Raw genomic sequence first — 22009 nt, forward strand, 5'->3', positions numbered from 1 at the left:
GTGCTTAAGACGGGGGTAAGACCAGCAATGTTGTTTGGCTTAGAGACAGTATCACTGAAGAAAATTCAGGAGGCAGAGCTGGAGGTAGCAGAGCTTAAGATGTTGAGTTTCTCTTTGGGAGTGACGAGGATGGACAGGATCAGGAATGAGGACATCAGAGGGACAGCTCATGTTAGATGTTTTGGAGATAAAGTCAGAGAGGCCAGATTGAGGTGTTCTTTTTCATATTAAGAGGAGACACTGTGATTATACCGGTAGAAGGATGCTGAAATTGGAGCTGCCAGGTAGGAGGTCCAGAGGAAGACCAAAGAGGAGATTTATGGATGTAGTGAGAGAGGACATGAAGTTAGATGGTGTGAGAGAAGAGGATGCAGAAGACAGGGTTAGATGGAGGCACATGATTTGCTGTGGTGACCCTTGAAAGTGAACAGCCAAAAGAAAAAAGATCAGAATAAAGCATAACAATAACCACTTATTAAGGTCTAATGAATTCTTTAAAAACAAAAGTTAAGTTTAATTTGAACAGGAAAAAAACAAATCCTCACAATTATAAGTTCCTTTTGTTAAAAATTGTTCACCTACTTTTTACACACCCCAACTGTTGGTCTCCCAACAGATTAGATTTCATTATACAACCAATGTCACTGATGCAACACTGACAATAAAAAAAAATAGGTGAAAAGTTATGTTCAGATTTTGTTGCCGTTGTTTTAGATATATTTGAATGTCTATAAATTTTGGATACTATAATTTGTGCTGCTAGGTAACTGTTAACAATATACAGGTAAATATGTAATTTACTTAAGTATTGTATTTATATAATTAACAAATCAATGCTAAACCACTATAATGGCAAGTGGAAGTTAACAGGATTAGTGTAGCATGAATGAGTCCAAGACAGCTTAAAATAAATGTGCCAAAATACTACTCTATCCCTAATTCTGCTATCTCATGAAAACTGTTTGGGTACAGAGCACACCATCAAAGCAAAACTCTCACAGACACAAAGTCTCAAACCTTAATAGAATGGTTTATTTTAGAGCAACATGACAGCATAGCCATGTTCACATGTAATCAATACAATAAATCCAAGGGGGCAAGAAGGAACTTCATCTCCAGACCAGGAATAAGTGATGGGGAAGAAGAGCTGAAATAAAAAAAAAACACAAAAAAACAAACCATCACACAAGATATAGGAATTAGATACAAAATAATTCATTTCCTAACCACTACTAGGAAATGTCTGGCATTTTGAAAAATAAGATTCTTTGCCTTAGTTGTACATTTGTGCCAAAGCTTTAGAGGCCTTGGGTAGAAAGAGACAAAGTAAGCATAGGAGAGTGTTTTTTTTGTTGTTGTTGTTTCAGCTTATCCCATAAGTTAAGGTTCGCCACAGCAGATCATTTGTGTGCATGTTGATTTTGCAGAATCTTTACATAGGATGCCCTTCCTGAAAGCAATCCTCCCCAATTTCTACCAGACTTGGGCCAAGCACTGGGGATGGGCTTGTAAAGGGGTTCAGTGTCATGCCCAGGGATGCTTCGATAAGTGGTCGGGAAGAGGGGGATGCAAACGTATGACGCTATGGTTGGCCACTCTACAAACTGAGCTACTGCCGTCCGCTAAAAGGAGAGCAATTTTAGCTAAAAGAAAAATATATATATACATTATATGTTCCAATATTACTGTTTAGTTTTAGCTTATCCTTTCCTGTACATTTATTGGAAAGCTACTGTTTAATTCACTCCAGGAAACGACAATTTAAAACTATACTCATCAGCCACTCAGGGGCCTGGTGGTACCGTGATAGAGCATAGGAAGAGCAATGGATTAAGATGCAGAAGGCCGCGCATTAGAATCCCACCCACCAGGTGGGGCCCCAACCAAGCCATCCATGGCAACCTTGGTGCAAGTCCCGAGCCTGCAGCAAAAAGGGCATCCACCATAAAAACTAATTCCAAATCAATGTGAGGATCGCATTCCGCTGTGGCGACCATTGAAGGCACAAGCTCAAGGCCGTTGTCCTTGATTCAGCCACTCACATTTCCCTGTATTACACACTAGACAACATGATTAAAAGTTTACGTTTTCGACCAATGTAACTCATGACCCATGGTGTGTGCACATCTGAGTCATTTGTCTACAGAAGGATCATGTAGTTTACCTCGACAACATGAGTCTAAATGCTGTGATGTTTTCATCAACATGCCTTAGTGTTACTTGAGACGATTTTTTTTTTTAAATGAGCGTGGCTGATGATGGCTCCAATAACATCAAATAAACTAAGGATTTGTATCAGTGCAGCCTATTTTTGTAGTATTAAAGGGCTATAAACTAATTAATCTCCACATTTTCTTGCATTAAAAGTTTATTTTAATGGCATTATTATAATAGACAAATAAAAGACTTGATTAATTAAAAAGGACAAACATAAATAACACAATTATAAATAAATGATTCAATTTCAGATAGCATTTTAGTGTGTCACACTGACCACTACAAGTGCCCTTTAATAGTATTTCATAGGGCTTAGATCAGTCCAGTTTTCTTATCATATATTTATGCTTAATTTTTATTTTATTTTTTTAACTTTTGAATGTTTACTAGGATTATTAAACCAAACATGTTCCATGAAAATACTCACAGTAGATTTACTCCCCAGAGGGCCGCACGCTCTCAAAGATGCCAGCTTCTCTCATGGCATTGAACTCTTTGGTCGTGTCGTACTGCTTGTAGAATTCAGCGTATGCCTGTTTCCTTGGCTCTCCCACCGTGTACTGTGGCAAATAAGACATGTCAGTCAATTCAAAGCTAAAACAGCTTTCAAGACATATAATGAAAATATTACATTAAATAACATTAAATAGTTAATGTAAATTTTGTCAGATCCTAACAATAAGGATTGTTCTAATCATATGACAGTGACAAAACTGTACTAAAAAGTTAAAGTTTGTATATTACTTAAAATAATTAATAATAACAATGGTAAAAATACAAAATAAGAAGTGGGTACTTTTGCATGTCTATTAATGTAAACACAAGTCAACTCATTCTATTACTTTTTGAGTTGTGTAACCTTAAAAAAAAATCCTTTTAAAAAGACCACAACTTAGAATTACAGAAAATGTGCCATATATTGCTAGCTTTTAATAAATAAACACTATCAGCACCAAATAAATGTCCAAATATTTGCAGAAGCACGTTTAACGCAGGTGACTGTGTAGACTGCTTAATACATATACCTAATACAGTGACATATGCCATGATGATGATACTGCAAAATTTACTAATAATTATCTTCTTTGGAAATTAAAGTTCAAGAGGTTATAATAGTAAGAGGTATGATGTCTGCATTCACCCTGAAGGTTATTGCAGCTGTTACAGCCAGAGCAAAAGCGATGGGCAGGTGAAACCTCAGGCGCTTTGCTAGCAGCCCCCTCATCACAGGCTTAGGCAGAGACATGGTAGAACACCTGTATGGAGAATAAAACAAAAATAACACTATAAAAAGGATCATTTTGTTATTATAAGTTATTTTCTAAATTATCTGTACATTCCACAATCACCATACAGACACCAGCCAACACTGAATTTTCTCTGCTCCTGATTTTTTTTAACAACCCATTTCCTTGTTCCACCTAAGTCAACTGCAAAATTTAAGTAGGAATTACAGAGCTACTATGTGGAAAAATTTTGTCTTGGTTTTCTGAAATAAAAACCATGTCACGCAATAGAGTGATATGTCCAGCCAATGCATTTATAGTTTATAAAGAACAATAGTGGTGTACGGCACTGACAAACAAGATAATCCAGACTGCAGACTGAGAATAAATAAATGAAATAGTCTTATTGTTGGCTCGTGTCTTCGTGGCGACTTTATTGCCATGTTGCATTGAACTCTATTGTTCTCATTAATTATCTGGCTTAGTCTAAGTTAGCACATTTTTCCGTCTATTTTATTTGACTTTTAATTTCTTATTTCTGTCTTCATATGCCACATTATGATAATCTCCCCAGAACCCAGGCTCAACCCCTCTTATGTACTTCAGACATAAAAAGGAGCATGTAGCTGACACAAATCATCTCAGCATGATCATATTCACAAAATAAAAAATTTACACTGATCAGTCACAATATTAGGGGGCCATGTGACTCAGTGGTAGTGCAATGGGTTGGTTACAAGCACACCAAATTAGCGCTCAGATAAAAGTGTAAGTATTGGCCTAAAAAGCAATCAAACTAAAACTCCACAAGCACCACTTCAAATATTTTACTCAAGTAGTAAGCATATTATCTATATAACGCTTAAGTACTCTACTAAGAAAATTATGTATTTCATACAATAATTCTAGTTAATATCACAAAACATCTACAGTAATTACAAAATATTGGTAATATTGGCACTTTGTTGTGCCTGACAAGTGGTTAACCCATACTGACACATCAGCACTAATAAGTTAATATTACTTTATAAATAAAAAACATAATATTTTTATAATAAAACCGGCAGGTGGTTTTAATGCTGTAGATGTCCCTGAAATTAGGTCGCGAAAAAACCCCCCTGCCAAGTCTGGCTGTCACTATAAAGTGACCTTTTTGCACTCTCGAAATATCCTAATTAGCTACATTTTTTCTTTTTTTCTTTTTTTTACAAATTATACACATTTGTAACGACAGATCTAAGATGGCGGAATCATAAATAGTAAAAGCAAATAAATAGGTTTAACAGTTGTGAACGGTCAAATTAGCATAAGGTGCCATATAAAGTAAAACATTTATATACGCCTTTTTATGAGTTTGATCTCAAACAACACGAGATGTGACGTTTACTATGGATTGCACAAGTAATTTAACTTTATAAAAACGGCAACAAGTTTTCGGTTATCATTTAGCTAACGTCGATAAGGAAGCATGATACCCTGACGTTAGCTAGATAATTCAGCTAACCGCTTACAGCTAACTAACTATTCAGCGATAGAGGGCAAAAGCAGCAAAGCTATAGGACACTGTTAAAACCCAGAAGTCAATACTCACTTGAGACAGTAACATGCTCAATTCTAAGGTCAAAACGATATATATATGTGTGTGTGTGTGTGTATATATATACAAATAAATGCATTTTAGTGAATACTCACAAGTTTGACTCACGACCTTCACAGAATGAAACCGCTAACACTATGTTCCTGCGTTTCTCTACCGGAAGAGACAGGAAATACAGAGGGACAAAATTGATATACGTAAAGCGAAGGCAAACCATGTGACATGATGGAACCTGTCGTGATACCCCCGTTTTTAATGCTGTCGTGGTTAAAGGCTGAAATGTCGCATATAATAATATATCACACAGTATGTCGACCACATGTTTTGCTCTGATTTGCAATAGAGTACTGTAACACTGGTATTTTCACTTGCAATGTGTGATTCCCTGGTGTGTAGAAAAAGCAAAATTCTTATAGTCTCCAACCAAATGAGAGAGGTAGAGCAACACTGAACTCACCTAAATATTATTTCACCCTTGCATTATTGTTTCCTTAAAAGTTTTAAAGATTCTTTATTGATGGCATGCAAATTCCATTATTTTTGTTTGCATGTAGTATTCTAACTTTTTTTGTCATTTTTTTTGTAAGCGTGAATGCACAATGTAATGTGAACTGGATAGCATGTATTTTATTATAATTAATTTTTCTGTCTTTAATGATTTACAGTGACCACAGATGCACAAGTGTGTTTTTAAGTATTTAATTCTAGTTGCTTCAACTGTCAACTGATAAAAGTATATTAAGTGGCTTTTATTAGCCTAAATGCACAAAATAGGCTGATCTTTTTAAAAATTCATTTTGAATACTACTTAAAAGAAACAAAAATTAATACAGAAGTAATTTTCCTGCACCTGAAATTAGACTACTCCAAAAGAACATCAAATTTCAGTACTGAAAATAACATTGGATCAATTTTATTGTAACTATTAGCGTAGCAAGTACATCCCTACTCATACTGTAATTTCTTAGAAAAACAGCCAAACGGTAGATTCCAAAATAAAATAAGCAAATATTTACAAAAGATTGCTTTTCTCCTATTCTGCCTTAGTAATGGTGTACTCTGGAGAGGGAGGAACAAAGACACGTCACATGTGTAAACACCTGGCAAATGACAAAATGAAAACATAATAAACCCAAAGAGACCACAACCAACAGTAAATAATCAGAGTCCTCGATGGGAGGGGTGGGGGGCTTTTACCTGTCCGTGTCAAAGCACTTTTTTGGTATAATTTTTCCAACCCAGATGTGAGCAGATACTTTCACTTGATCACCAGTCAGTGCTGGAGGTGTCTAAAATTATCCTTTGACATTTTTTGAAAATTGACTGACTTGCTTCCTTGTAGAAAGTGAGACAAGAGGAAACAGAAAATTCTTCCACAGGTAACGACATCCAGCAGTAGCCACAGTGCCTCTAATGGTCAGTAAAATTTTATCAGCGCAGATGTGAAATGGACAGTTGCAAATGAACTAATCACTGGGATCAGCTGGTAGGAAACATATGTTTCATTTAGACAGAGCCAGTCCAGTTGTTTCCATGTTTGCAGGTCAATACAGCTGGTTCCAGCTATACTGTTGTGTCAACATTCCTATGCTAAAACACTGAAAAACCAAAAGGCCTCTCAAGATGTACGAAAACATTAGTTCAAAAATTACTTAAGATTACTTAAGAATTTATGCACAGTGTCTCAGTTCACATCAGTGATTGTGATTTTTAAAAATTTTTCATTTATCCTTTCGGGTTATCCTGTGAGTTCAGGGTCACCACAGCAGATCATCTACTCCTATGCTAAAACATTGAAAAACCAAAAGGCCTCTCAAGATGTACGAAAACATTAGTTCAAACAGATTACTTAAGAATGTATGCACAATGTCTCAGTTCACATCAGTGATTGTGATTTTTAAAAATTTTTCATTTATCCTTTCGGGTTATCCTGTGAGTTCAGGGTCACCACAGCAGATCATCTATCTGCATGTTGATTTGGCACAGTTTTTACGTCAGATGGCCTTCCTGACACAACCCCCAATTTCTACATTGCTTCGGACGAGCGTTGTGGAGCTGGGGATGGGGATATCATTGTCTTATTGTTTTATTAAACAACCAAAAGTATGACAATCCAGAGTTGAGCCTAGGATGCAGAGATCCAGTCCTACACGCCTCTCTGCAGTGTCCTTACAACCGTCACCCCCCCACAACTCCCACATACCTATAGAGACTGTGTCTGTTCCCCAACCTAAATTACATAAAGTAAATATGACAACAAGAGGAGTTAATCATAATAACCTAATAAAAGTTAAGACTACTCCTCTTACAGAACAAAACCCCAAAACTATTAAATGTGGATCATTAAATATCAGATCTCTCTCTTCTAAATCTCTGTTAGTAAATGACTTAATAACTGATCATCAATTTGATTTATTTTGTCTCACTGAAACTTGGTTGCAGCAGGAAGAATATGTCAGTTTAAATGAGTCAACCCCCCCAAGTCATATTAATTATCATGTTCCTAGAAGCACAGGCCGAGGTGGAGGAGTTGCAGCAATCTTCCATTGTAGCTTATCAATAATTCCTAGACCTAAACATAGTTATAACTCATTTGAGAGTCTTACTCTTAGCCTTTCACACCCAAACTGGAAAACTCAAAAACCACTATTATTTGTTATCGTGTACCGTCCTCCAGTCCCTTATTCAGAGTTTTTGATTGAATTTTCTGATTTTCTATCTGATTTAGTGCTTAGTACAGATAAAGTCATTATAGTGGGTGACTTTAACATCCATGTAGATGCTGACAGTAACTGCCTGAGCACTACGTTTAATTCATTATTAGATTCAATTGGTTTTTCCCAAAATGTAAATAAACCCACTCACTGTTTTAGTCACACGTTAGACCTTGTCCTTACGTATGGAATTGAAGCGGATAATTTAACCATATTTCCTCACGACTCTCTTCTGTCTGACCATTTTTTAATAACATTTGAATTTACAATAACGGACTATATAGCAGGTAGGGAAAAATTCCACTATAGCAGATGCTTAAGTGAAAAAGCTGTCAACAAATTTAAAGAAATTATTTCTTCATCATTTGCTTCACCATATGTTAATACAATGGAAAGTAGTCTCCTTAATGTTACTTCTGCACAAGTAGATTATCTTGTTGACAATTCTGCCGCCTCACTACGTACAATACTCGATAGTGTTGCCCCTCTAAAAAAGAAGGCAGTAAACCAGCAGAGGCGATCTCCATGGTATAGTTCACAAACACGCAACTTAAAACAGGAAACACGAAAGTTAGAAAGGAAGTGGCGTTCCAGAAAGTTAGAAGAATCTCATTTAGCCTGGAAAAATAGTTTAAAAATGTACAAAAAAGCTCTCAGTGATGCCAGAACAGCATATTATTCATCATTAATAGAAGAAAATAAGAACAACCCCCGGTTTCTGTTCAGCACTGTAGCCAGGCTGACTAAGAGCCATAGTTCTGTTGAGCCTACTATTCCCTTAACTTTGAGCAGCAATGACTTCATGAGCTTCTTTATGAATAAAATTGTAGCTATTAGAGAACGAATTCACCAGATCCTCCCCCCAAAAATTACAGATAGATCTTCATTTTCAACAGTGCTAGAGTCATCGATAAGGCCCCACTCCCTGTTAGACTGCTTTTTACCCATAGATCTCTCTGAGCTAACTTCAATTATTACCTCATCTAAACCAACAACCTGTCTGCTAGACCCTATTCCAACTAAGCTGCTCAAGGAAGCTTTACCCTTAATAGATACATTCATATTAGATATCATAAATCTATCTTTAGAAACAGGCTATGTACCACAGGCCTATAAGGTAGCTGTAATTAAACCATTACTTAAAAAACCCTGTCTTGACCCAGGTGTTTTAGCCAATTACAGACCAATATCTAATCTCCCCTTTATTTCTAAAATAATTGAAAAAGTAGTCGCAAAACAATTATGTGATCACCTTCATAGGAATAATTTGTATGAAGACTTTCAGTCAGGATTTAGAGTTCATCATAGTACAGAAACAGCACTGGTAAAAGTCACCAACGATCTTCTCATGGCCTCAGATACTGGACTCATCTCTATACTTGTTCTGTTAGATCTTAGTGCTGCATTTGATACCATTGATCATAACATTTTATTACAGAGACTGGAACATGAAAATGGAATTACAGGAACTGCACTAGGTTGGTTTAAATCTTATCTATCTGATAGATTTCAATTTGTTCATGTTAATGATGAATCCTCCATGCACACAAAGGTTAGCTATGGAGTTCCCCAAGGCTCTGTGTTAGGACCAATACTTTTTACTTTATATATGTCTCCTTTAGGCAACATTATTAGAAAACACTCCATAAATTTCCAATGTTATGCTGATGATACCCAGCTATATTTATCTATGGAACCAGATGAAAATAATCAATTAATAAAGCTTCAAGCATGCCTACAAGACATCAAGGCCTGGATGTCCCACAATTTTTTACTTTTAAACTCAGACAAAACTGAAGTCATAGTATTTGGGCCCAAAAATCTCAGAGATATGATGTCCAACCATATTGTTACTCTAGATGGCATAAGTCTGGCCTCCAGTACTACTGCAAGGAACCTTGGAGTTATTTTTGATCAGGATCTGTCCTTTAAGTCACATATAAAACAAATCTCTAGAACAGCCTTCTTCCACCTACGGAACATTGCCAAAATTAGGAGCATCCTGTCTCAAAGTGATGCCGAAAAACTGGTCCATGCATTTGTTACCTCTAGGTTGGACTACTGTAATTCCCTACTTTCAGGATGCCCCAGTAACTCCCTAAAGAGCCTGCAATTAATCCAAAATGCTGCAGCAAGAGTGCTGACTGGAACTAGCAAGAGAGATCATATTTCACCTTCACTAGCTTCTCTCCATTGGCTTCCCATTAAATGTAGAATAGAATTTAAAACCCTGCTTCTTACATATAAAGCTCTGAATGGTCAGGCTCCATCATATTTAGAAGACCTCATAGCACCATATCATCCCAGTAGACCACTTCGCTCTCAGAATGCAGGCCTACTTGTGGTTCCCAGAATTTCCAAAAGTAGAATGGGAGGTAGAGCCTTTAGCTATCAAGCTCCTCTCCTGTGGAACCAGCTCCCAGTTCAGATTCGGGAAGCAGACACCCTCTCTACTTTTAAGTCTAGGCTTAAAACCTTCCTTTTTAATAAAGCATATAGTTAGTTATAGTTATGCTGCCATAGGCTTAGACTGCTGGGGGACCCACCCCCCAATGCACTGAGCTCCTTTCCTCCTCTTGACCATCTCTCCTCTCCTCTCATCCAGCAATTGTCACCACTGTATGTCATTAACTCTGTGTGTTCTCTCCCGTAGTTGTCTTTGTCCTCCTCTGTCCCCCTCTCTCTGTCCCTTTCTGCAGGTGTCCCCCGGCTTTGAAGCTGTGTGTCTTCCAGCGTGAAGCTACTGATCCTACCAATCTGCCAGATGTTTTGTTGTTGCTTTTGTTGCTCTGTTCTTTTCTCTCTCCCCTTTCCACTCACCCCAACCGGTCGAGGCAGATGGCCGTCCACCCTGAGCCTGGTTCTGCTGGAGGTTTCTTCCGTTAAAGGGAGTTTTTCCTCTCCACTGTTGCCTATGGCTTGCTCCAGGGGGAATTGTTGGGTTCTCTTTATATATCTTTATAATCTTGACTTTATTCTGTAAAGTGCCCTGAGATGACTTTGTTGTGAATTGGCGCTATATAAATATAGTTGAATTGAATTGAATTATAATTAGTTAAGCATTAATCATTTTAATCACTTTAATGTTGCAGTTAGAAATGATGGAGCAGAATAGAAGCCATTTTGATGATTCTATCTAATGAAGAATTGAGGATTATACATTGAATGGGTTTACATACTGTTGGGTAAGGCAATGTTTTACACTGTTAAACAACAAAGTCTGATGAATATACTGTGTTTTGTTTCATTAATCTGATTTTGAAAATGAACTAGGTATCAAAGAAATGTGTTGGAGTAAAACTACAAATATCCCCTTGAAAGCATAAAGTAGAAGAAAATTAGACTCCTTAACTACTGCCTCAAACATGTATTTTGGTAAATGCACTTACCGCTTTGACACTTTCCAGCACTGTTTTTGTGAAACACTTGGGCCTTGTTGTTCTGTCACTAGCACTTAAACATGAATATGACTCAAACTGGGTATTTTATAATTTTACTGGGTAAATTACTGGGTATTGGTAGCTTTACCATACAGTAAAAATCTGCACTTTATGTTCCTGTATTTCTATTTAATGAAAAAATATATCTCTAAAGAATGTTGATAAACAACAAAAATCCATTTTAATTGAGCATCTAATGGCAATGATTTTCACTTAGTCCAGTTATTAAAAAAAACCCCAAGATAAAGATACTTGAGCTGCAAAATGACAAATGAGTCACCTTTTACAAATAAAAAAACGCAGCTTAGATGACAGCAATGACAAGCCAGCGCACCACATTCTGTAAATATGTGCTGTAACTAATTAAAAGCCTGTGTGAGCACCATAAAAGTGCCAAATAAAATATAGACTCCAGCAAGAAATGAGAAAATAACCAGGTTGTTTGCATTAGGAGAATTAAAGCAACATCGTCATGCTTCACCATCTGGATGAAACACTATAATGAATTAGGAAATCTCTCTTTTTTTTAAATTCATTTTTTTTTCTTTGTTCATTGCGCAGACTTTCTAACCAACACAGAACCTTTTTAATTGTTTCCAGCCTCCGGAAATTCAAAATTGAGGTTGTAGTGAGTGCTGCCATTTCCATCTTCTTGCGTCACTCATCCATACAAATAGCTGGCACCGTGGTCAACATTATTATGATGCACTTCATTAAAAAAGAAATTTCAAAAACTCTAAGCTTCCATGGTAACATGGCATTAATTATTTTTCTCTTGCACAATTTGCCTGTGTAACCTAACGGCAGGAAAAACTTTTAACATCACTAGACCCTGAAGCAGTGATGCTTCTCATTTGTCAAATACATTTTCTTCTAGGACTTGCAAGCATTTTATTTGATGGTCTTAACATTTAAAAGTGAATTTACAAAGAAGACAATAATGTGAGATGATCTTCACCTACTAGAGTGAGAAAGGTGTATGTGAAGACACTTTTAGACAAACCAAAGAACAGATTTGCTTAAGTGAAAAAAATGAAAATTGATAAGTTGTAGAAGTTCATCTTTGTGGCTTTAGCACTGCTGCTGATTCTGTGTGGAGTTTGCATGTTCTCCATGCTTGTGTGGGTTTTCCCCGGTTTCCTCCCGCAGTCCAAAGACGTTATGTTAATTGGTGAATCTAAATTGCCTGTAGGTGTGAATGTTTGTCTACCTGTGTATGTCCTTTTGTGTTGGCACTGAGACAGACCAGAGACCTATTCAGGGTGGACCCTGCCTCTCACCCAATGACAACTGGGATAGACTCCACTCTCCTGTGACCCTGAGCAGAAAAAAATGGTTACAGGTAATTGATGAAATTGATCTGTATATTTCTAACCCAGCAGCCATTAATTTGCCACTGCACCTAATCAGAAATGTTTGCTGGATGGGAAATTCTCTCCCCACCCATGTAGTATTAAACAATGGAAACAAACACAGCCCTGCATAACTCACTGAATACAGCACAAAATGACAGTAGCCATGTTGTTTGTGGTTATTTGTTTTTTCCTTATGAGCATTTTGTGTCCTTGATGACACTTTGCACCTGGGTTTAATGTTTTGTTTTTTTAGGTGGTTTTGCAGGCCCTGTGTCCTCTTCGTCCCCTTAGCCTTTGTCTTGTAGGCGCGTTCACTTATCCATCCATGCTCCCACAACCTCCCAGCACTGGATTTGGGAGAAACCTTTCAAAAGCAACAAAATTAAATCCTTTCATTGGCTCTTCTATTATTTACCCTTGACACAAAAATGTCTGACACTTTTCAAGACACAATCAAGTGAAACACTAAAAACATCTTCGATTAGAGAAGAAATCTTGAACTGTTAGGCTGCATTCAAACCGACATTTACATGAAAACAGTGCAAGATGGTTTTATGTGAAACATTCAAATACATATATGCAATTTGTATACAAAGTCCAATTGGAGGGTTGGATTTATTTGTTTGAAGAGTCTTGGAAACACCTAAAGCACATAATACCCATAGACAGAATTCTATAACTGTAGAGTTATCACAATTGTTGTTCTTGTCCTCTTTGGTCAACAGCAGAAATATGATGTTCAACATCATCAGTTTTTCTCCACATGATGCTGTGTTGTTACTGCGGATCCTCTGTGGAGCAGCTCTCCTCCAAATAAAGCATTTGCTCCAAAGATTCAAACTGTTATACTGTCACCACAAACATAAATAAATGAGACACTTGTGATTCTTCTTTCAATAAAATTAAAGACTCTGTGTATGTGTGTGTTTGTGGTGTGGGTGTGTAAAGGGTGTGGTCTATTAAAGATGCAATAAACCAATCACAGAACCTAATGCTGAAATGGCTGATGCAGGCCTTTTAAAAGGCTACACAAAGTTTTCTTGATGCATTTTCAACAGCACGCCATTATTCAAATGAATAACATGACGTTCATGTTTTCATAGAGTTAAAGTCTCATGCCGAGGTTTAAAGAAATAATGCATCTCAAACCATCTGTGGCTGTTCTGAGGAACTGCAAGCAGTCTTGCATTCTAACATGTTCTGACATTGTGTGTAAACAATTTATTCTCTAACATAACCTGCCCCACGTGGATCCTGGGCAGAAAACACGATAGGTGCTTATGTTTAATAAAGGTTTGTAGTAGTATAGCTGTTAATACCGATCCATGCATTCACTCCTCTATGGGTTTGTACACAATGTCCATAATGATGTGCTGGGTTCTATTTGCTTTTATGTTCTTCTAGTCTTTAAAAGTAAGTTGTTTAGGTGATTATCAGATCACCTTGACAGGAAGCAGAAAAGGAGTTGATAGGATCAGAGCTCCCATATAAGGAGTGAACAAATCCTCAACAACTGCAAATGTTTAAAGAGGCATGTGATGACTCTGTGGGCCAGCAGCTATTATGTCATTTCTGACATCTGTGGGTGTTTGCAAGGGCCAGCTAAAGTCAGGTGTGTACCAGGAATTAAATGGTCTGCACTGCACTTAAAAAGCGCTTTTCTACCTATTGGCACTCAAAGCGCTTTACACTGCTTCTTATTCACCCATTTGCTCTCACAATCACACACACACTCATACACCGGTGGGGAAGCTGCTATGCTGCTGGCCAACCCTCACCGGGAGCAACTAAGTTGGGGTTCAGTGTCTTGCTCAAGGACACTTAGAGATGTGACCAGAGGAGCCGGGGATTGAACCAACAACTGTGAAATTGCTGTGACCTGCGCCACAGTTGCAGGAAGGTAGCCCATAATGCTGTATACTGTTGTAAGCTGCAGGGTTGTACCATCAAGCCAGCGGATCAGAAGGTTGGACTGTACAGTCATATCATTATTACGCTGGAGCTGAGGGGTGTTCTTAGAAGTTCCACATCATTAGAAATGCCTTTTTAAGTGTTGGGAGCCATATTGGAGAGTCTGAAGGCTGAGGGGTGATGTTAGAAGTCATAGGGTCGTACCATCATGGTGGTGTAGCGCAGGGAGTAGCTGGGGCCTCTGAAATGATGCCATTTGATGCCGTTAAGCTTCCTGATGTTGTGGCCGATGGTATAGTAGATACCGTTCAGATTGGAGAAACCGCAGGCGTCAAACCACCAGCCTGGAGGAGAGAGATCGGTGAGGGCAGTGGTGAGTGAGGACAAAAAGGGAATAGAAGACAGGGAGTAACAAAGAAGAAGAAAAAGAAAGGACAGAGGAAAGGTTAGTGTTTATAGAGAACACAATGAAGAATGATGATGTTTATATTTTTTATCACATTTAAAATTTTCCCTAAATTTCACATTATTTGAACCATTTTGGTGCAATCATCATAGTTGGACTTTACCCATTTCTTCCCTAGAGGTGTTTTTATCATCTTTCTTTGTCTCTATTGTTTATTTTGCTCTTTTTGTGTCTGTCACCATTTTCCTCTCTTTCTTTGTGAATTGCAGTGATTGTATACAACTCACTGACTAATTGTGAGCACTGGACCTTATTTTCCTCCGGGATCTCTTTTGTTGAAACGATTAAGTTAATTGCTGATCACAGGCTGAGAAGTAAAAGGCTGTTTGTGTTGGCGCAAACACAAGATGAAGGGTAGTGCACTGAAGGGTATCAGAGACAGATGTTTGAAAGACAAGAAATTTGGGGAAAATAACGCATTCTGATTTTGAGCCAACAAACCATGCAGCACTACAATCATCAAGTATTTTCTTATTGGCTATGATTTACGAAACAGAGATATTGTTTAATGATTCTTTAATAACTTCTCATTATACGGTTATCATGTGTCTCCACCAAATGAACAGAGCATATATCTCTAACAGTTCTTTGAATACAATTTTTACTATGCTCTGTAGTATTTAAATGCAGGTAATCTGCAAGAAGGTTCAAAGAGGTCAGAAGAGGAGAGACGTTACCTCCAGTGAGCATCAGGGCACATTTACAGTGGTCACAGTTGTCGTTGTCCTGGTCTCGGGTGCTGAAACCGGTCCCTTGTGTTGCTAGGCTGCTCTGCTGCCCTGCTGTACCACTGTAACCTCTCAGATTCAACCTGAGGGATAGATGCAAGTAGAGGAGGAAACAAGTGATGTGACACATTTGAGGATTAAATCTTAAGTCATTCAAGTTGATAGCTGGTATGTTTAGTTTGTAGTGTACTGTAGCATAAAAGTACTGTATACTAATATATTACTACTTTTGCAGTACTTTGTTCCACTCTCAGAGAAAGGGGTAAAGTAGGAGTCAATTTCTATCTACCAAGGTACAATCCCCCTAGGGCTATGTTGATCTTTGAGGGCAATAAGTTTATAAGTTTATGTTCCCAGCAGTAAAAGGTACATATATGTATCATTTATTCAGTTAAGGCACAATTTTGGGAGACAGTCTGTTCTAGATTTGTGGATATGTAAATTTTCAGTTGCAGTTGTAAAGTCAATAGAGTAATTTTCACTGACTAAGTTCAATGTACATTTCCTCAAGTGCTTTGTTTTAAGGTACATTTATACAGTACATTTTACAGAAGTACATTTTTGTAGTATTTCCATATTTTAAAAAAGTATCCTACTCAGAGATAAATATTTTAATTATGATGTAATTACTTAGTTACATTCAACAACTGGTGTCTGGAGATGTCCACATACTGGTACTTAAGTGTAACAATCACCTGTACTGCTGTTGTTCACTGCCCAGTGTAAATCGGTCATACTGGGAGTGGGCCTGGCTCCCCTCCCAGTCCCTCACTTCCACTCTCAGTGAGTACTGGTTCTGACTGGTCAGCAGGTACAAAACCTCATTACCCAGCCAGTGTTCTCCTAACACATCTCCAAAACCCTGCAGGTTTTAGGAGGTAAGAGGTGGATCTCATTACTGACAGATTTATTTAGTTTCATTGTAAACGTAACTCTGATTCGTTACCCCCAGAAGATATACTGACCATTTTGTACTCCCTCCAGCTCCTCTGGAAGTCCACACTGCCATTAACACGCCGCTGAAACACTGTCCAGCCTCCACCACTCGTCTCCATGTCACAGTACACCTTCAGGAGAAGTAAAATCCACTAATGAGGCTTTGAATAAAGTGTCGAACACCAGGCGATTGTTACAGTTTGAGGAAGAAAGATTAAATTACTGACTTGAAGATTTATTAGATTTAAACCAATAACGTAAACAGTGATTGCAAATAAATCCTAATATTTTGTAGATACTTTTAGTTTTTAAAATTTTGTAAAAAAGTTGAATATATTATTAGTTGAATTATTGAATGTTGTAGAGGCGATCCTAATCAAACTGATGGTCCAGCAAGTGCTTCACTCCGGAGACTGGAGACTGCACTTTTGTAACAAAGCCTTTGCTATGCATTGTTTCCTTGACAGTGGACAACAAACTTAAAAGCTAAACTACAAAGGCAACGATGGCAATGGCATCAAAGCCACCTATATGTAACACAACACACAACCAAGTACACAATACACAACATAAACTAAAAACATAGGAAACCCTGGTTGGCTCATAAAATGTAAAGAATAATGAATATTCAAACAAATCAAATTCAGAAATTACCTTCATAGGTTCAGTCTTGTTTCCAATGTAGATGTGATACAGACCACTGACAGAGTGACCAGCCTTGTAAGCATCTGCACAGTCCTTCCAAATCTCAGCGCTGGGAGGCGACCCTAAACACAAACACACACATAACAATACAATTTAGTGTCGCTAATTGAGGTAAGAAACAATGGAGAAGATGACCAAAGAACGCCTGTGAAAAGGTGACCGTTACCAAAGAACATGCAGGATTAAGAACCAGGCAGAAAAGGGCAGTGGTTGAAAACAGGCAGTAGATTCAAAGCAAGGGACTGAAGTTTCACAGCATTATGTTTCAAATCCTTGATTCACCATGCTTAAAATTACTTATTCCCAAATGAAGCTTTATACAGCTTTTTCCATTATTGTGTCTGATTTAATTTACCCAGCCTACCCAAACATTGTTTGCATGTCTGTGAGAAAAAGACAATACTGTGGATGTGGAGCCCGGAAGTACACAGGTGCAAATAGTAAAATAAACTAAAGGTTATTAAAAAAGCTTTATAAAACTTTTTGAGTTATGTGTTATTAGTGATATTAGCCAGCTAACTGCTAGCTCAGCTGCCAGGGAGCTAGAAATTCCACTCTAGGCCACTCCTAAAATCTGACCTGCTAAACTACTGTGGAACTTTCAGCACAAGGAGAAGTGACCAAATCTGAAGTTGAAATAAATCACTGCCATTATAATTATATAAAATTTATTTGTTATGTACATTCAAGGTGGTTACATATATTTTCACAATAATATTTTGTAGCAGTTGCAAATTCCCTCGGCAAAGGAGGAATTTTGACCCCTTCTCAACTGTTTATTATTACTTGTGTATGTCTACTTATCAGCCATATTTACAAATGGCTGATAAGTTAAGTATTTGACATTTCTGACACTGAAAGAACACTGAAAACCTGTTGAATTACTTTCCAAATGCGCCACCCTGTTTTGAGCATGTGCCCCAGTCTGGCCATCCCAACAATAAGTTCTGGATATGCCTGTGTTGGCTGACCACATCCAACCTGGACCAGCTGGTTAATCAAACAGGGACTACTCTGTAGATTTAACCATCTAATTTCACACATTTTCTCTTAGACCGTAGACATTGTCAATATGGTGAAATTCCAAAAATATTAATTTATTCCTGTAGGTTAGGATTTTGGGAATGGTTTGGGAGCCTTGACCAATGCCTTTCCCTAATCCTAACCACTCACCCTCAGTATCTAACCTTAACCATCTTAAATGAAAGCTTAACCATCTTAAATGAATAAAGTTCTGGATGAATAAACCATGAATAAATGAATGAATGAATAAACCATCTTAAATGAATAAAGTTGAGCAGGTTGGCAAGTTTATCTGCAGGTTGTCTTGGGGGAATTAGGGTGTAGAGAACAGGTCTGTAGGTGGAAGGACGGAGAAAAGGTAGCTGACATTAAGAAAGATAAAAATTTACTTGGTTGAGGCAAGACTGGGACAGAAAAATGTGTGTGAACCTGTTGTGCTGGCCACCATGTTAATGAGTGTGTGGACAGACTCCATCAGCTGAGCCTGCTGCCTCTGCAGAGCGGTGTTGTTGCTGCTGGCAAGTCTCAGCTGCTTCTCCAAAGACGCAATGGCTGCCATCTGAGACTTGATGACAGACTGTGAAAGGAGAACATTCCCTCCTGTTTAACCACGTAATTCTTTTCGTGTTCAAACTATTCCAAATCACAATTAAACATTTGGAATTTGCTTGATTTATAAGTTTAGAGGTGCCAAGGTCAGCAACTTGGCTTTCATCTTGTACAATGAAATCTTGGCCTTATTAACACAATCTGATCTGAATCACATCCAGACAATAATAAAGTTAATAAACACACAGACGCCTGCTGCTGCTTCCCTGTGAAACATACAGCTGCGATTATAATCAACTGTACCTGGAGTCGGGTCTTCTCCTCCCTCATGTCCTCCAGTTCTCCTCTCTGCTGAGACTCCAACATGTGGACTTTACTCTCCAACCGACTGAAAGACACATGAAGGAATAAAAATAAAAACAAAACACTCAACCAACAGCAGATTTAGACAATGGGACTTAACCCTTATTGTCACGGCCTCCAGCTCCACTTCTTGTTTCCCTGACTTTTACTTTGTAGTCCCTCTACTCCACTTCCTGTTAGTTAGTTTCAGTCACTTCATTACACCTCATCAGTATTGATTGTTTTCACCTGTTACCATGCATATTTAAACCCAGCTCTACATTATACTCTCAGCCACATTGTGTTTCTCTGCCGCTGTTGGTAAGTGTTTCAGTGCACTGAGCTATTGGTTTGTTTCTGGTACCTGATCTCTGCCTCCTTACACCTGTCTGACCATTACCTGTTTTCCCTGCAAGTTCCTGTCTTCCACAAATGACAAAGTCATCAGCAAATGCATGAGATCTGAGAATGTTGGGCAATATTTGTCAAAATATGTTGGCCAAGTATTTTGGAAATAAAAAATCACCCAGTGAAGTGGAGTGTCTGGCTGATGGGTTTCTATACATTTTTGGACAACAACAGGGGTTTACAGAAAGAATACTAAGCTACGTCACACTATAGAACACGACCACCTATCCATCTATCATCTCTGGAATATCATGCTGTTAGCATCACAGCACTGATTACCGTCCAGGTGATTGTGAAATATCTACTACCGGGCCAGCTGGGGAACTTCTGCAATGAGCTTGACGTGTTGCTGTCCCCCTTCCCTGTAGATGACCTTCCTCATCATCATGGGAGACTTGAACATCCACCTGGACAAACCAAAGGTGGCTGACGTGTTTGCTCTTCTAAACACGTTTGACCTGAGTCTGGTCTCCACTCCTCTGACCCACAAAGCTGGCAACAACCTCAACCTCATTCTCACCTGGAACTGCACCACAGACAACATCTTGGTCACTCCTCTGCATTTAGACCAGTGGTGGTGGATTGTGCATTTACATTCACAAAGCTTGGTGCACGAACTCTGTTATTGTCATAAGTCATTGTTCAGCCAACCTTGAGTTTCTCATGGTTAAATGCAGACCGTTTTATCTGCCGCGGGTGTTCACTTCGAACATTATAACAGCAGCCTATGTTCCCCCAGATGCTGATGCCAAGCTTGCTATGAAAGAATTTCACTCAGCCATCAGTAAACAACAGACCGCTCACCCAGATGCTGCGTTTATTGTTGCGTGTGATTTTAATCACTCAAACCTAAAGGCAGTGCTTCCCAAATTTCACCAGCATGTTTCCTGCCACACCAGAGGAAACAAAACCCTTGCCCATGTTTACACAAACATGGCTGGAGCTTAGGTTGCAACCCCCCTGCCCCACCTAGGACAGTCAGATCACCTTTCTTTGTTCCTCACCCCCTTGAAGCCGTGTGAAGCCTTCAGTAAGGACCATCAAAGTGTGGCCTGCGGGGGTAGATTTCACACTCCAGGAAAGGTTTCTACACACAGACTGGAGTACAATTGCTTCTCAGGCCACCAGTGGCTCTCACATTGACATTGACCGCTACACCTCCTCTGTATTGGATTACATCCACTCCACCATAGACAATGTCACTACTCAGAAGCAGATCACCACATACCCAAATCAGAAGCCATGGATGAACAAGGAGGTGCGCCTGCTGTTGAAGGCACGCAACACTCCCTTTAGATCAGGGGATGCACAGGCCTACAGCACATCCAGAGCTAACCTGAAGAGGGGCATCAAAAAGGCCAAGCACTGCTACAAGCTAAAGATAGAGGAACACTTTTCCAACGCCGACACTTGTGGCAGGGCATCTAGGCCATCAGTGAGTACAAAACCATCCACTTAACCCCCGCAGCCATTGATGTCCTCTTCTTAAACATGCTTAATGACTTTTATGCACGTTTTGAGAGAGACAACACAGTAACTCTATCAAGCTCAAACCCTCCCCTGAGCACCCACCAATCACACTCTCCACCACAGACGTCTGCAGCACACTGAGCTGGATCAGTGCGCACAAAGCTGCTGGACCAGACAACATCCCGGGTCGTGTACTCAAGGCATGTGCTGAGCTGCTCGCTGGGGTTTTCACAGACCTTTTCAACCTGTCTCTTGCCCAAGCAGCTGTGCCAACATGATTTAAAAGCACCTCCATCATGCCTGTGCCAAAACAGTCCACCCCAAAGTGTCTGAACGACTACCGCCCTGTAGCTCTGACACCTATTGTCATGAAGTGCTTTGAGCGGCCAGCACATCACAGGGACTACCCTTCCAGCCATAGTCCAGAGGAAATGCTGCCTGCGTCGAGCTAGCAGCATCTGTAAGGACCCCTCTTATCCCGCCCATAGACTGTTCTCTCTCTTGCAAGAGCTTCAGGTGCCTCAAAACAAGGACTAACAGACTGAAGAACAGTCTTTTTCCCCACTGGGGGACTGTTTACACATAACTTTTAGGGTATTGAACAACAAAATTGCTCATTTGCACTGCCAACTGTTCATTTACAGTCACTACTGCACCATGCAAAACATGCAATAACGTACACTGCACTACTATCACTTTAAAGCCTCTGTTCATAATTTATATTCACTATATCCATTGCACTACTGCCCACCATAGCCCACCATTATATACTATTTATTTCTTACTTCTGTTTATAGCTTACCACAGCCTTGTATATCATTGTTTATATCCATTTTCTTTAAATTTCTGTTTATGTACATATCCCTCTACAAAATACTGTACAATACTAACTTATTTATTTATTCAATAACTGGATATCCTG

The 22009-nt window shown here is 38.8% G+C and overlaps 2 protein-coding genes across 2 annotated transcripts in view; both read right to left on the reverse strand.

The window, feature by feature from the left end:
• Window positions 1-1011: 1011 nt before the first annotated feature.
• cox6c (cytochrome c oxidase subunit 6C) lies at window positions 1012-5274 on the reverse strand. The gene is made up of 4 exons (XM_067503534.1): window positions 5136-5274; window positions 3359-3473; window positions 2645-2777; window positions 1012-1147 (listed from the first exon to the last, which is right to left on the reverse strand). Exons 1-3 carry the CDS (start codon window positions 5255-5257, stop codon window positions 2652-2654), a joined length of 363 nt encoding a protein of 120 aa, XP_067359635.1. The 5' UTR covers window positions 5258-5274; the 3' UTR covers window positions 1012-1147; window positions 2645-2651.
• Window positions 5275-7129: 1855 nt separating this feature from the next.
• Window positions 7130-22009, reverse strand: part of angpt4 (angiopoietin 4) — a 65079-nt gene continuing 50199 nt past the window's right edge. The window contains exons 4-10 of the mRNA XM_067505676.1: window positions 19171-19255; window positions 18748-18895; window positions 17245-17357; window positions 16620-16721; window positions 16350-16516; window positions 15604-15737; window positions 7130-14804 (exon numbers count right to left, since the gene is read on the reverse strand). Of these exons, the coding sequence (XP_067361777.1) occupies window positions 14644-14804; window positions 15604-15737; window positions 16350-16516; window positions 16620-16721; window positions 17245-17357; window positions 18748-18895; window positions 19171-19255 (910 nt within the window). The 3' untranslated portion in view covers window positions 7130-14643. The remainder of the gene's footprint in view (window positions 14805-15603; window positions 15738-16349; window positions 16517-16619; window positions 16722-17244; window positions 17358-18747; window positions 18896-19170; window positions 19256-22009) is intronic.

Source organism: Channa argus, chromosome 5 (genome assembly GCF_033026475.1).
Source record: "Channa argus isolate prfri chromosome 5, Channa argus male v1.0, whole genome shotgun sequence".
NCBI lineage: Eukaryota > Metazoa > Chordata > Actinopteri > Anabantiformes > Channidae > Channa > Channa argus.